Below are 12,665 nucleotides of genomic sequence, written 5' to 3'. Positions count from 1 at the left end.
AGAGTATATATAAGCAATAAAGTGGCCAAACCTGAGATTTTCATGTGAGTATTTCATCTATTTCACCACAAGATGGCGACATTTCCTGTCTTAAACATTTTTTGCAGGTGCTGTTTGTTACTAAATCGCATTGAGTGTAAACACAAGATTTAATTCGGCTGGTTTTGTGAGGTTGAGGTTTTCGAAGAAATAACTTTCCATCCTTGTGGAAAACATTTTTCCCCCTCATTAACAGACTAAACACTGACAGAGCACAATTCTGTTTATTATAAAACGTAACAATATAGGGCTGAATGAAGACTTCACACCAACATCAGTGTTATCAATGTTAAAGTCAACATCTAATCAATGTCTGTTAAAGGGAACAAAACTTCTAATTAAATTCCTTACAGGGGTCTGATTAAAAAAAAGAACCAAAACACAAAGATATTATGGGTAAAACTTTAAAATAAATAACAATAGAAACAAATAGCTTAACATTTTGTTGAAAAATGCATCTATAAAAAAATAACAACTTGTAACCACTAACCAAAAGTGAACAAGAAGCTTGTCTATACGTAAAATATATTGATGTGCAAAAGTTTAGCCCCCCCTTTTTTTTAATAGTACAAACTTTTATTTGATGACTTCTACAGTGCAAAAACATTTTAGATTTCCAAACACTAGTTTTCCAGCATAAAATTAAATGTTACAGAGGGGGAAAATTGTTTGTAGGTGAGTAAAGGAAGCAGTATATTACTGTATGTAAGAAACCACTTCAGACCAAAAAAACAAAAAACAAACATAACTGCTGCTCCAGATTCTGGTTCTGCAAGATTCTCAGTAAGCCTTACAGATCATTTCCTCCTAAGACTGCTGTACTTTTTTTTTTTTTTTACAGCAAAGGGTTGTCACACCAAATATTGTGCACTTTACAGTATTTTTTGGACAGCTGTTTACTGCACTTTATAGTATTTTTTTAATGTAGAAACATTTGATTTGCTCTCAAGAAAAATAGTCTCAAGCACAATGTGTGCAATTTTATAAGAAAATGAGCTCGAAGGTTTATTGAGAATTTTGCAGAACCAGACACAGATCTTCTGGAGACTTGGTCAGACTTATTTTTGCACCGAAATCCAGCATCCTTTATTATGTTTTGGTCTAAAACCTGATCTGTCATGCTTTCTTTCCTGACAGACAAACATTCAAGCGTTAAATTATTATTTTTTCCCCCTGTAACATTTAACTGTGTGCTGTAAAACTGTTTGGAAGCCTAATTTTTTTTTTCTTCCTAGAGAAGTCATCAAGGCAGCACGGTGGTGTAGTGGTTAGCGCTGTCGCCTCACAGCAAGAAAGTCCGGGTTCGAGCCCCGGGGCCGGCGAGGGCCTTTCTGTGTGGAGTTTGCATGTTCTCACCGTGGGTTTCCTCCGGGTGCTCCGGTTTCCCCCACAGTCCAAAGACATGCAGGTTAGGTTAACTGGTGACTCTAAATTGACCGTAGGTGTGAATGTGAGTGTGAATGGTTGTCTGTGTCTATGTGTCAGCCCTGTGATGGCCTGGCGACTTGTCCAGGGTGTACCCCGCCTTTCGCCCGTAGTCAGCTGGGATAAATAAATAAAACACAAACTGAGTTGTTTTAACACACTAGTGTGTTAAATAGTTCAACACAGTTACTGTGTTATAGAGTTCAACACATTTATTAACACAAACTGTGTTGTCCTTATATAAACACGCTGATGTGTTAAATATGTGTTGTTTTTAACACATCTCTTTTGAGAGTGTAGGCTTGCCTGCGACCCTGTAGAACAGGATAAAGCGGCTACAGATAATGAGATGAGATGAGAAGTCATCAAATAAAAGGGTGCACAACATGGGGTGCCTAAACTTTTGCACAGGTTCGATTCGGTTTTAGAGAACATTTTCACAATTATTGTAAGAAGAAGAAAAAAACACACCCAACACTTTCAAGGAACTAACCTTCTCGGTACTGGTTGTAGAGTTTGTGGTAAACGAATTACAGTCGAACAGTTTATGGAAGTCAGGAAGGTTTATGCGTAAAACTGACGCGCTGGAGATTTGAGAACACTTTCAGGAACGTAGGCGATGGATCTGGAGGCTGAAGATCCATATTTCTGGAGAATTGTAATCCAGACCTCGGGTTTTCAGTCAGTCAAAGCCGTGCTCCAGGTCGGCCTGGCTGTATGGATGCTGCGGTGCGTAATTGTTGGCGATGTTGTTGGGACTCTCCGGTGCCGAGACGCCGCTTAAAGTGCCCCCGATGTGCGGTGCGAGAGCATGGTATGGGTGCTGGTACGGTCCGTAGGACGGGTGGATGTTAGCGGTGTGGTGGTAATAGCTCACTGGGGAACTGGCGTAGGTGTTTGGAGACGCAGGACGCGCGTTCCGGCTGCTGTGGAAGCTGTAAGCTGGAACCCCAGGCTGAGGCACGACGCTCCATGAGCCTCCGACCAGCGGGGTTTGCCAGTACACAGGCTCCTGAGAGAAGTAGAGCGGCTCGGTGAAGTTCACAGACGGTATAAAGGGTAAAGCCGGTGCTCGGTAAGATCTCCTGATGCGCTTCCTGCGCCGGTAGTTGCCCTTATCGAACATGTTCTCGAAAGCCGGATCAAGCGTCCAGAAGTTGCCTTTCTTCTCTCCATTGCTGTCCCGAGGCACTTTCACGAAACACTCATTGAGGCTGAGGTTGTGCCGGATGCTGTTCTGCCATCCCTTCTTGTTCTTCTCGTAGTAAGGGAACTTGGAAATAATGAACTGGTAGATCCCATTCAGAGTCAGTTTCTTCTCAGTGCTCTCTCGGATGGCCATCGCGATGAGCGCTACGTACGAGTACGGCGGCTTCTCTTCCAAACCTTTCATCATGTCGGTCCCGGCGGCGGCGCGCGCACCTGCGTTCTCGTCCACCTCTCCGGTGGTGGACACCGCATCCAGGGAGATGTCCAAAGGTTCCGGTTCCTGACCGGACAGCTCCTCAGGTCCTCCATACTCCATACTCGGGTTACCTCAGATTGGGATGGAGATAAACAGGTTGGAAGCGCTTCAGCGTTCACGAGATCAAACCGTGCAGGTGTGTAAAGTCCCGCCCACAAATAAAGCGCGACATTCGCGCGAGCCGGTGCGTAAACGCGCCCTTCAGAAGCTCTCGGGTCAGGGGTCACGAGGTGACATCAAGGTCGGAGACATATTTTGACTCAATGTTAGACTGAGTCGGCAAAGCTGCTTTGAAGTACACTGATGTTTGGATACATGTAGACCAAACTGCTGGTTATTAGGACTTCTGGAAAAAGTAAAACACAAGCCCTCGGCTATCTTTAAATGCGTTTGAAGTTTGTCCCCATACATACACCTTTTCACCCACATTTTTTACCTCATACAGTGCCTTGCCAAAGTATTCTTGAACTTTTTCACATTTTTCCACCTCACAACCACGAACTTAAAAGTTTTTTTTAATTGAGATTTTATGTGACAGACCAACACAGAGTAGCACATAATTGTGAAGTGAAACGAAAATGATAAATGGTCTTCAAAATTTTAAGCAAATACAAATCTGGAAAATGTGGTGTGCATTAGTATTCAGCCCCCTGTACTCTCATCTCATCTCATTATCTGTAGCCGCTTTATCCTGTTCTACAGGGTCGCAGGCAAGCTGGAGCCTATCCCAGCTGACTATGGGCGAAAGGCGGGGTACACCCTGGACAAGTCGCCCAATCATCACAGGGCTGACACATAGACACAGACAACCATTCACACTCACATTCACACCTACGGTCAATTTAGAGTCACCAGTTAACCTAACCTGCATGTCTTTGGACTGTGGGGGAAACCGGAGCACCCGGAGGAAACCCACGCGGACACGGGGAGAACATGCAAACTCCACACAGAAGGGCCCTCGCCGGCCCTGGGGCTCGAACCCAGGACCTTCTTGCTGTGAGGCGACAGCGCTAACCACTACACCACCGTGCCGCCCCCCTGTACTCTGATACCTCTAAATACTAATGCACATCACATTTTTCAGATTATTATTTGTTTAAAATTTTGAAGACCATTTATCATTTTCGTTTCACTTCACAATTATCTGCTACTCTGTGTTGGTCTATCACATAAAATCTCAATAAAAAACTTTTAAGTTCATGGTTGTAAGGTGGAAAAATGTGAAAAAGTTCAAGGGGTATGAATACTTTTGCAAGACACTGTATTTATGTCCATAGTGGTTAGCACTGTCGCCTCACAGCAAGAAGGTTCTGGGTTCGAACCCAGCGGCCTTTCTGTGTGGAGTTTGCATGTTCTCTCTGTGTCTGCATGAGTTTCCTCCAACAGTCCAAAGACATGCAGGTTAGGTTAATTGGTGGCTCTAAATTGACCGTGAGTGTGAATGGTTGTTTGTGTGTCAGCCCTGTGATGAGCTGGCGACTTGTCCAGGGTGTACCCTGCCTCTCGCTCATGGTCAGCTGGGATAGGCTCCAGCTCGCATCCCGCGACCCCACATGAGATAAACAGTTACAGATAAAACAAACAACTCATACCCTTCTGCCATAAGGTTGAGATCACTATATATATATATATATATATAATTTTTTTTTTTTTTACCTCATATTTCTGTCCATGGGCGGCACGGCGGTGTAGTGGTTAGCGCTGTCACCTCACAGCAAGAAGGTCCGGGTTCAAGCCCCGTGGCTGGTGAGGGCCTTTCTGTGCAGAGTTTGCATGTTCTCCCCGTGTCCGCGTGGGTTTCCTCCGGGTGCTCCGGTTTCCCCCACAGTCCAAAGACATGCAGGTTAGGTTAACTGGTGACTCTAAATTGACCATAGGTGTGAATGTGAGTGTGAATGGTTGTCTGTGTCTATGTGTCAGCCCTGTGATGACCTGGCGACTTGTCCAGGGTGTACCCCGCCTTTCGCCTGTAGTCAGCTGGGATAGGCTCCAGCTTGCCTGCGACCCTGTAGAACAGGATAAAGCGGCTAGAGATAATGAGATGAGATGAGATATTTATGTCCATAGTGGTAAGCACTGTCGACTCACAGCAAGAAGGTTCTGGGTTTGAACCCAGCAGCCTTTCTGTGTGGAGTTTGCTTGTTCTCGCCATGTCTGCATGGGTTTCCTCCAACAGTCCAAAGACATGCAGGTTAGGTTAATTGGTGGCTCTAAATTGACCGTGAGTGTGAATGGTTGTTTGTGTGTCAGCCCTGTGATGACCTGGCGACTTGTTCAGGGTGTACCCTGCCTCTCACCCATGGTCAGCTGGGATACGCTCTAGCTTGCCGCCCGCGACCCTGCACGGGATAAGCAGTTACAGATAAAACAAACAACTCATATCCTTCTGTCGTAAGGTTGAGATCAATATTTTTTTATCTCATATTTATGTCCACGGTGGTGTTAGCACTGTCGCCTCACAGCAAGAAGGTTCTGGGTTTGAGCCCAGCGGCCGGTGAGGGCCTTTCTGTGTGGAGTTTGCATGTTCTCTCCATGTCTGCATGGGTTTCCTCCGGGTGCTCCGGTTTCCCCCACAGTCCAAAGACATGCAGGTTAGGTTAACTGGTGGCTCTAAATTGACCATGAGTGTGAATGGTTGTTTGTCTCTGTGTGAGCCCTGCGATAACCTGGCAACTTGTCCAGGGTGTACCCCGCCTCTCGCTCATAGTCAGCTGGGATAGGCTCCAGCTTGCCGGCGACCCTGTAAAACAGGATAAGTGGCTACAGATAATGGATGGACAGATGGATTTATGTCCACTACAATGGACACCAAGACTAATGGATTCTTTCCACATGCTGTCAGACTCCTCAACTCTGAGGGATTGGACTGATAACACACGGACTGTTGATCAAACCACTCCCACTGTACTTAATGTCTGCACTTTATGTTGTGTGCAGTTTAATGTTTGCACTCACTGTACTATTGCACTTTATGTTGTTATTTGTAGATTTGTAGTCCTGTGATGTTTAATGCAGCACCATGGTCCTGGAGAAACCTTCATCTTCTTCTTCCTCCTCCTTGTCCAGCACTATTCCCAGGTCAGGGTCCATGTGCACCCTACTGATCCACGTCATGTTAAATGGAGCATAGTTTTAAGCTGGATGTCCTTCCTGCCGCAAACCTCCCATTCCTGGGCTTGGGAAACAACACACACAATAACACCTATGGGCAATTTAGAGTAGCCAATTAGCCTAACTGCATAACGGCACGGTGGCATAAGTGGTTAGCACTGCTGCCTCACAGCAAGAAGGGTCTGGGTTTGAGCCCATCGGCTGACGGGGGCCTTTCTGTGTCGAGTTTGCATGTTCTCCCCATGTCTGCGTGGGTTTCTTCCAGGTGCTCCCTCACAATCCAAAGCCATGCAGTTAGGTTAACATGGGACGGCCTTGGACTGAAGTGCCCAAGAGTGATGGCACGCACGTACGCAGCGGCTTTGCTTTCCTATGATGAACTAAATTTCATTGTACATTTGTGTAGTGACAATAAAGGCATTCTCCTTTGGACTGTGGGAGGAAACCGGAGCACCCAGAAGAAACCCATGCAGACACGGGGAGAACATGCAAACGTCCTGGAGAAACATTGTTTCGTTTTAACTGTGCTGTACCAACTGTATATGGTTGAAATGACAATAAAAAAGCCTTGACTTTGACTAGAATAGTGTCAAAGGTTTAAAAATTTCATAATGCTTTGTCTCATTGTCTTTTTTGAACAATATACCTACAGCATGTATAAACTTTAAACACTTGTAACGACAGGTAGCACAGTGGTGCAGTCAGTGGTTATTGCTGTTACCTCACAGCAAGGTCCTGATTTCGAACCTGCGAGTTAACCTGAGCCTTTCTGGACAGAGTTTGCATGTTCTCTTCGTGCCTGTGTGGGTTTCCTCTGGGTTCCTCCCACAGTCCAAAGACACGATTAGGTCAACTGGCTACTCTAAATCTAAATCTGAATATGTGTGAATAGCTGTCTGTCTCTCTGTGTTAGCACTGCAGTATTTCAGCCATCTGTCCAGGGTGTACCCCTTGCCCAAACTCTGGCCCAAAGTCAGCTGGGATTGGTGCCAGCTTACCCACAACCTTCAGTGGATAAGTGGTATAGAAAATGAACGAATGTCTAAACTTTAAAAACATGTAGACTAATCATTTTAATTATTTGACTCATTCTTTTCTACAAGTAAAATGAGTCTGTTTTAGAAATGTTATTCTTAAAGCTAACATCAGTATTATGTTTGCAAAATCAATTTGTTATAACACTGCTATGAACGACGCACACGTAGTAGACTTTTAGTAGAATAACTATATCACTGATATTTTATTTGAAATCATAAATGCAAACACTAATGATGTCGTCCTTTGTAATTATATCATCACTGCATGTGTATTCCCTTAACATAGACTAGATTTATCATTTGTGATGAGCTGCTTTGAAATCATTTCAGTTTGGGACAAAACACAGGTGAAATCCTGGATTTTTCATAATAGACATGGGGTTTTTCCAGTGCAGTTTGGCTTCTTGCATCTGGATACCTCTTTTTTTGCCATCGTAGTTGGGCATGTGGTCCATGATGTCATACTATATCTCTTGTAAGGATCTTACTTCCTGAGCTTGGTGTGATGGTCTTTTCACTTGAACTAGTTCAGGAAACATACTTGGTCTGCCAAGTGACATCCTCATCTCCTTATCTCTAGCCGCTTTATCCTGTTCTACAGGGTCGCAGGCAAGCTGGAGCCTATCCCAGCTGACTACGGGTGAGAGGCGGGGTACACCCTGGACAAGTCGCCAGGTCATCACAGGGCTGACGCATAGACACAGACAACCATTCACACTCACATTCACACCTACGGTCAATTTAGAGTCACCAGTTAACCTAACCTGCATGTCTTTGAACTGTGGGGGAAACCGGAGCACCCGGAGGAAACCCACATGGACACGGGGAGAACATGCAAACTCTGCACAGAAAGGCCCTCGCTGGCCACGGGGCTCGAACCCGGACCTTCTTGCTGTGAGGCGACAGCGCTAACCACTACACCACCGTGCCGCCCCAAGTGACATCCTAAAGATACAAAAGATGTACTGATACTACACAAGTGACAAGAATAACTACAGGGGTGGGTTTCCCAAAGCCTCTTAAATGCTAAGAGCATCTTAACTAGGAGAGTGAGCATTCATTGTGCTGCTTGCGCTACCATTTAACAATGATCTTTGTGCTTCGGTGCTTTTGGGAAACTCAGGCCAGATTAGTACCTTTTATTTATAAGGGTTTTTCAGTCAGGCAGCCAATGCATTGCAAGAAAAACAAGAGTCATGAGGAGATGACAAATCCCCCTGGCCCCCACATGAAACCCCACTCCAAATTTTCCTAAGTTGATTTGGTTGGCATGGAAATATGGAAAAAAAACCCACAAATCCCAAAATATCAAAAGGCACAACTCATCTAGTCACTTAACATAACCGTGAGGCCTCGTGGAAAAATTCCTAATAGTTTTTGAGTTATGCTCCGGAAATTAAAATGTTTACAGACGGACGGACAGAGCAATAGCTATATCCCCCCACATTATATGCCGGGGGAATAAAAATCACCAACCCCATTATGATCACGGATTTATTTTATCAGTAAAATCCAACTATTCAGATATCAGGCATACAGTGGTATGCAAAAGTTTGGGCACCCCCTGGGCAAAATTGCTGTTACTGTGAACAGTTAAGCAAGTTGAAGATGAAATGATCTCCAAAAGGCATAAAGTTAAAGATGACTTATTCCCTTTATATTTTAAGCAAAAACAATTTTTGATTTTCATCTTTTACATTTTCAAAATGACCAAAAAAGGTAAAGGGCCCGAAGCACAAGTTTGGCCACCCTGCATGGTTAGTACCTAGTAACACCCCCTTTGGCAAGTATCACAGCTTGTAAACACTTTTTGTAGCCAGCTAATAATCTTTCAGTTCTTACCTGGGGGATTTTCACACATTGTTCCTTGCAAAAGGCTTCCAGTTCTACAAGTTTCTTGAGCTGTCTTGCATGCACTGCTCTTTTGAGATCTATCCACAGATTTTCAATGATGTTTAGGTCAGCGGACTGTGAGGGCCAGGGCAAAACCTTCAGCTTGTGCCTCTTGAGGTATTCCATTGTAGATTTTGAGGTGTGTTTTGGATCATCGTCTTATTGTAGGACCCATCCTCTTTTTAACTTCAACCTTTTTTACAGATGGTGTGATGTTTGCTTCTCGAATTTGCTGGCATTTATTCGAATCCATGCTTCCCTCGACCAGTGAAATGTGCCCTGTGCCACTGGCTGCAACACAACCCCAAAGCATGATCGATCCACACCCATGCTTCAGAGTTGGAGAGGTGTTCTTTTCCTGGAATTTGGCACCATTTTTTCTCCAAACATACCTTTGGACATTGTGGCCAAAAAGTTCTATTTTGATTTCATCAGTCCACAGGACTTGTTTCCAAAATGCATCAGGCTTATTTAGATGTTCATTTGCAAACTTCAGGCGCTGAATTTTGTGGCTAGGACACAGGAAAGGTTTTCTTCTGATGACTCTCCCATGAAGGTCATATTTGTTCAGGTGTCGCTGCATAGTAGAACAGTGCACCACCACCACTCCAGGGTCTGCTAAATCTTTCTGAAGGTCTTTTGCAGTCAAACAGGGGTTTTTATTCGCCTTTCTAGCAATCCAAAGAGCAGTTCTTTCAGAAAGTTTTCTTCATCTTCCAGACTTCACCTTGACCTCCACTGTTTCTGTTAACTGTCATTTCTTAATAACATTACAATCTGAGGAAACAGCTACCTGAAAACACTTTGCTACGTTCTTGTAGCCTTCTCCTGCTTTGGTGAGCACCAATTATTTTATTTTTCAGAATGCGAGGGAGTTGCTTAGAGGAGCCCATGGCTGTTGATTTTAGGGACAAGTTTGAGGAGTCAGAGAACTTATACAGCTTTGAAATCTGCATCATCCGACCTTTCCTAACGAAGAATTTGAACAAGCCACAGCTCAATAAGCTAATTAAGGTCTGGAACCTTGGTAAAAGTTACCTGAGAACTCAAATGTATTGGGGTGCCCAAACTTTCGCATGGTGTTCCTTTTCTTTTTTCACTCTCCAATTGTACAAAACAAAAATAATATACAAATCTTGCAGAAAACGCTGAAAAGAAATGCGTCGTCTTTACCTTTATGCCTTTTGGTGATCAGTTCATCTTCTGCTCACTTAACTATTCACAGTAACAGACATTTTCAGCAAGGGTGCCCAAACTTTTGCTTGTCACTGTATATGCAATCATATTTTTTAATTGGTCATGTCATACATAAGGATGAAGAAAAGTACCTGTACTGATTAGCAAGACAACGAGATCAAGTTGGGAAGGATGTGCAACACCAGGTTAGGCTGATAAAAAGAATGCAGATGGAAGTGTGCTTACAAATGAAGAATGTATGTTGAGAAGGTGGATGGAGTACTTTGAGAAGCTGACGAATGAAGAAAATAACAGAGAGAAGGTTGGCTGAGGTGAAGACAGTGAATCAGGAAGCACAACAGATTAGCAAGGAAGAAGTAAGAAGAGATATGAAGAGAATGAAAAGTGGTAAGGCCCAGATGATATACCAGTGGAGGCATGGAGACGCTCGGGAGAGATGGCAATTGACTTTTTGACTAGATTGTTTAACAAGATCTTGGAAAGTGAGAAGATGCCTGAAGAATGGAGAAGTAGTATACTGGCACCAATATTCAAGAACAAGGCCAATGTTCAGTGCTGTAGTAACTATAGAGGCATAAAGTTGACCAACCACAACATGAAGTTATGGGAAAGAGTAGTGGAAGCTAAGATAAGAGTACAAGTGGAGATATGTAAGCAGCGATATGGTTTCATACCAGGAAAGAGTACTACAGATGCAATATTTGCTTTGAGAATGTCAATGGAAAAGTATAGAGAAGGCCAGAAGGAGCTGCATTGTGTGTTTGTGGATTTAGAGAAGGCATCTGACAGGGTGCCGAGAGAGGAGCTGTGGTACTGCATGAGGAAATCAGGAGTGGCGGAAAAGTATGTGAGATTGGTGCAGGATATGTACGAGGTGTAGGGACAGTCACAGTCCCTTCTAGAACTACAAATCCCATCAACCAACTTCTGCGATGACCTACGCCACGCCTGGGCGGGATTGCCTATGTCACATCCTCCCTGAAGCCATAAGTGGCTCAACCACACTTCCGTTCTCTCTCTCTCTCGTCGTGGACTCCATGCCGTCCAGACATAAAGAGACACCCTCTCATCAGAACATCTGAAATCAAGACATCTGCTTTGCAAGAAAGAAGACTCAGCGCGCTTTCGTATTTACCACTGGCCACGGTAAAAATACTACTTAAGTTGCGCTGTCTCACTTACTTGAGTCTACAACCGGTTTTATTTGTATTATAAGTAACATTATGACTGCCGCCCAAGCAGTTAATTAAAAGTTAGAAGCGACCGGATTCCTTCTGACTTAATCACTGTGCACATTGTTTGAGCAGAGACTCTTCCTCATGAACGACGAAGTGTCGGACCAAGAATTCTCTGCTTTTCACAGAAGCCTTCACGAGCTCTGTGAACCCCACGAAACTTCGGAATATCTGGAAGTAAGGCTGGCATTTGGGCAGATTAGTCTTAGGAATTAGCTTTATGAAGTAGTGTGAATTTAAACTCAGGAACTGTTTAATTGTGCACACTGTAGACACTCAGAGTGTTGAGTTGATCACTGTGGTTCTATATTGTTTCTCTCAGTCGTTCAAAAAGAGATAGGCTGTTGCATGCTTTTCTCTATCCTCTCTAACACCTTTAATTTCATTATTACACATATTTTGACCTCATCAAGATTTCAGTGGATTTAGTAATAAGCTAGTGAATTAGCAACCAGGGCTAATTCCTTTGTCTCGAGGGACCACGAGGTGATTGTCACCTCCCCCACTTGAGATAACATTCCAAATCTGAGTTAGTTACCGCGCACATTCAAACTCTCTTTGTCTCCTCCTTCTCATACTGCGCAGTCGCGCATGGGACACACCCTAAGAGCTCAGTTGCTTGCGTAGTAGTAAGGAGAAAATCTCTCCTCCCCTCTCTGCCTCGCACCCCTTCCTCTCTCTCTCTCTCTCTCTCTCCTCACACACACACATACCTCAGATAAGATTCCAATCACTCTCACACACACATAACACACACACCGTTTATGCTTGCTTATATATCTGCTGACTTTATTGAATGTACATCATTGTTATAATAAATTCAATTATTCTGTTAAACTGTGTGTTTATTTGTTGCTCCTATATACTCGAAGTCACACAATCTCAAAGAATTCCAAATTGCCTTCAGAGTGCTATTGGCTGTAGTGTCGGTAAATAATACATTATTGCTGCATCAGTAGTGATCATAATCATTTGGAATATACCCTAATTTAGCTGTTTGGTAATTTATTATTAAAACACCAAAATTAATGGTATTATTAATGAGACTGATTTGATGAGACTGATTTAATGAGACTGATCACTTAAGACCAACAGCACCCACAGAGGACAATGTGACAGCAGTGAGATGTGCAGTGGGAACGACAGAGGCACTTAAGGTGGATGTTGGCTTGCACCAGGGCTCGGCCCTAAGCCCTTTCTTGTTTGCAGTGGTATTGGACAGGTTAACCGACAACGTTAGGCAAGAGGCCCCATGGGTAATGA

At 43.8% G+C, this 12,665-nt stretch overlaps 1 protein-coding gene across 1 annotated transcript; it reads right to left on the bottom strand.

Moving 5' to 3' along the window:
- Positions 1–244: 244 nt before the first annotated feature.
- On the bottom strand, positions 245–3,072 carry foxl2l (forkhead box L2-like). The gene has a single exon (XM_060938384.1). It carries the CDS (start codon positions 2,987–2,989, stop codon positions 2,147–2,149), a length of 843 nt encoding a protein of 280 aa, XP_060794367.1. The 5' UTR covers positions 2,990–3,072; the 3' UTR covers positions 245–2,146.
- Between the last annotated feature and the right edge of the window lie 9,593 nt (positions 3,073–12,665).

Source organism: Neoarius graeffei, chromosome 13 (genome assembly GCF_027579695.1).
Source record: "Neoarius graeffei isolate fNeoGra1 chromosome 13, fNeoGra1.pri, whole genome shotgun sequence".
NCBI classification, from domain to species: domain Eukaryota; kingdom Metazoa; phylum Chordata; class Actinopteri; order Siluriformes; family Ariidae; genus Neoarius; species Neoarius graeffei.
Note: the sequence above shows the minus strand (reverse complement) of the source record. Positions and strands in the feature narration are given on the sequence as shown.

Bases quoted from the DNA above. Each gene is read 5' to 3' on its own strand.
- foxl2l (XM_060938384.1), bottom strand. From the start codon at position 2,989: ATGGAGTATGGAGGACCTGAGGAGCTGTCCGGTCAGGAACCGGAACCT.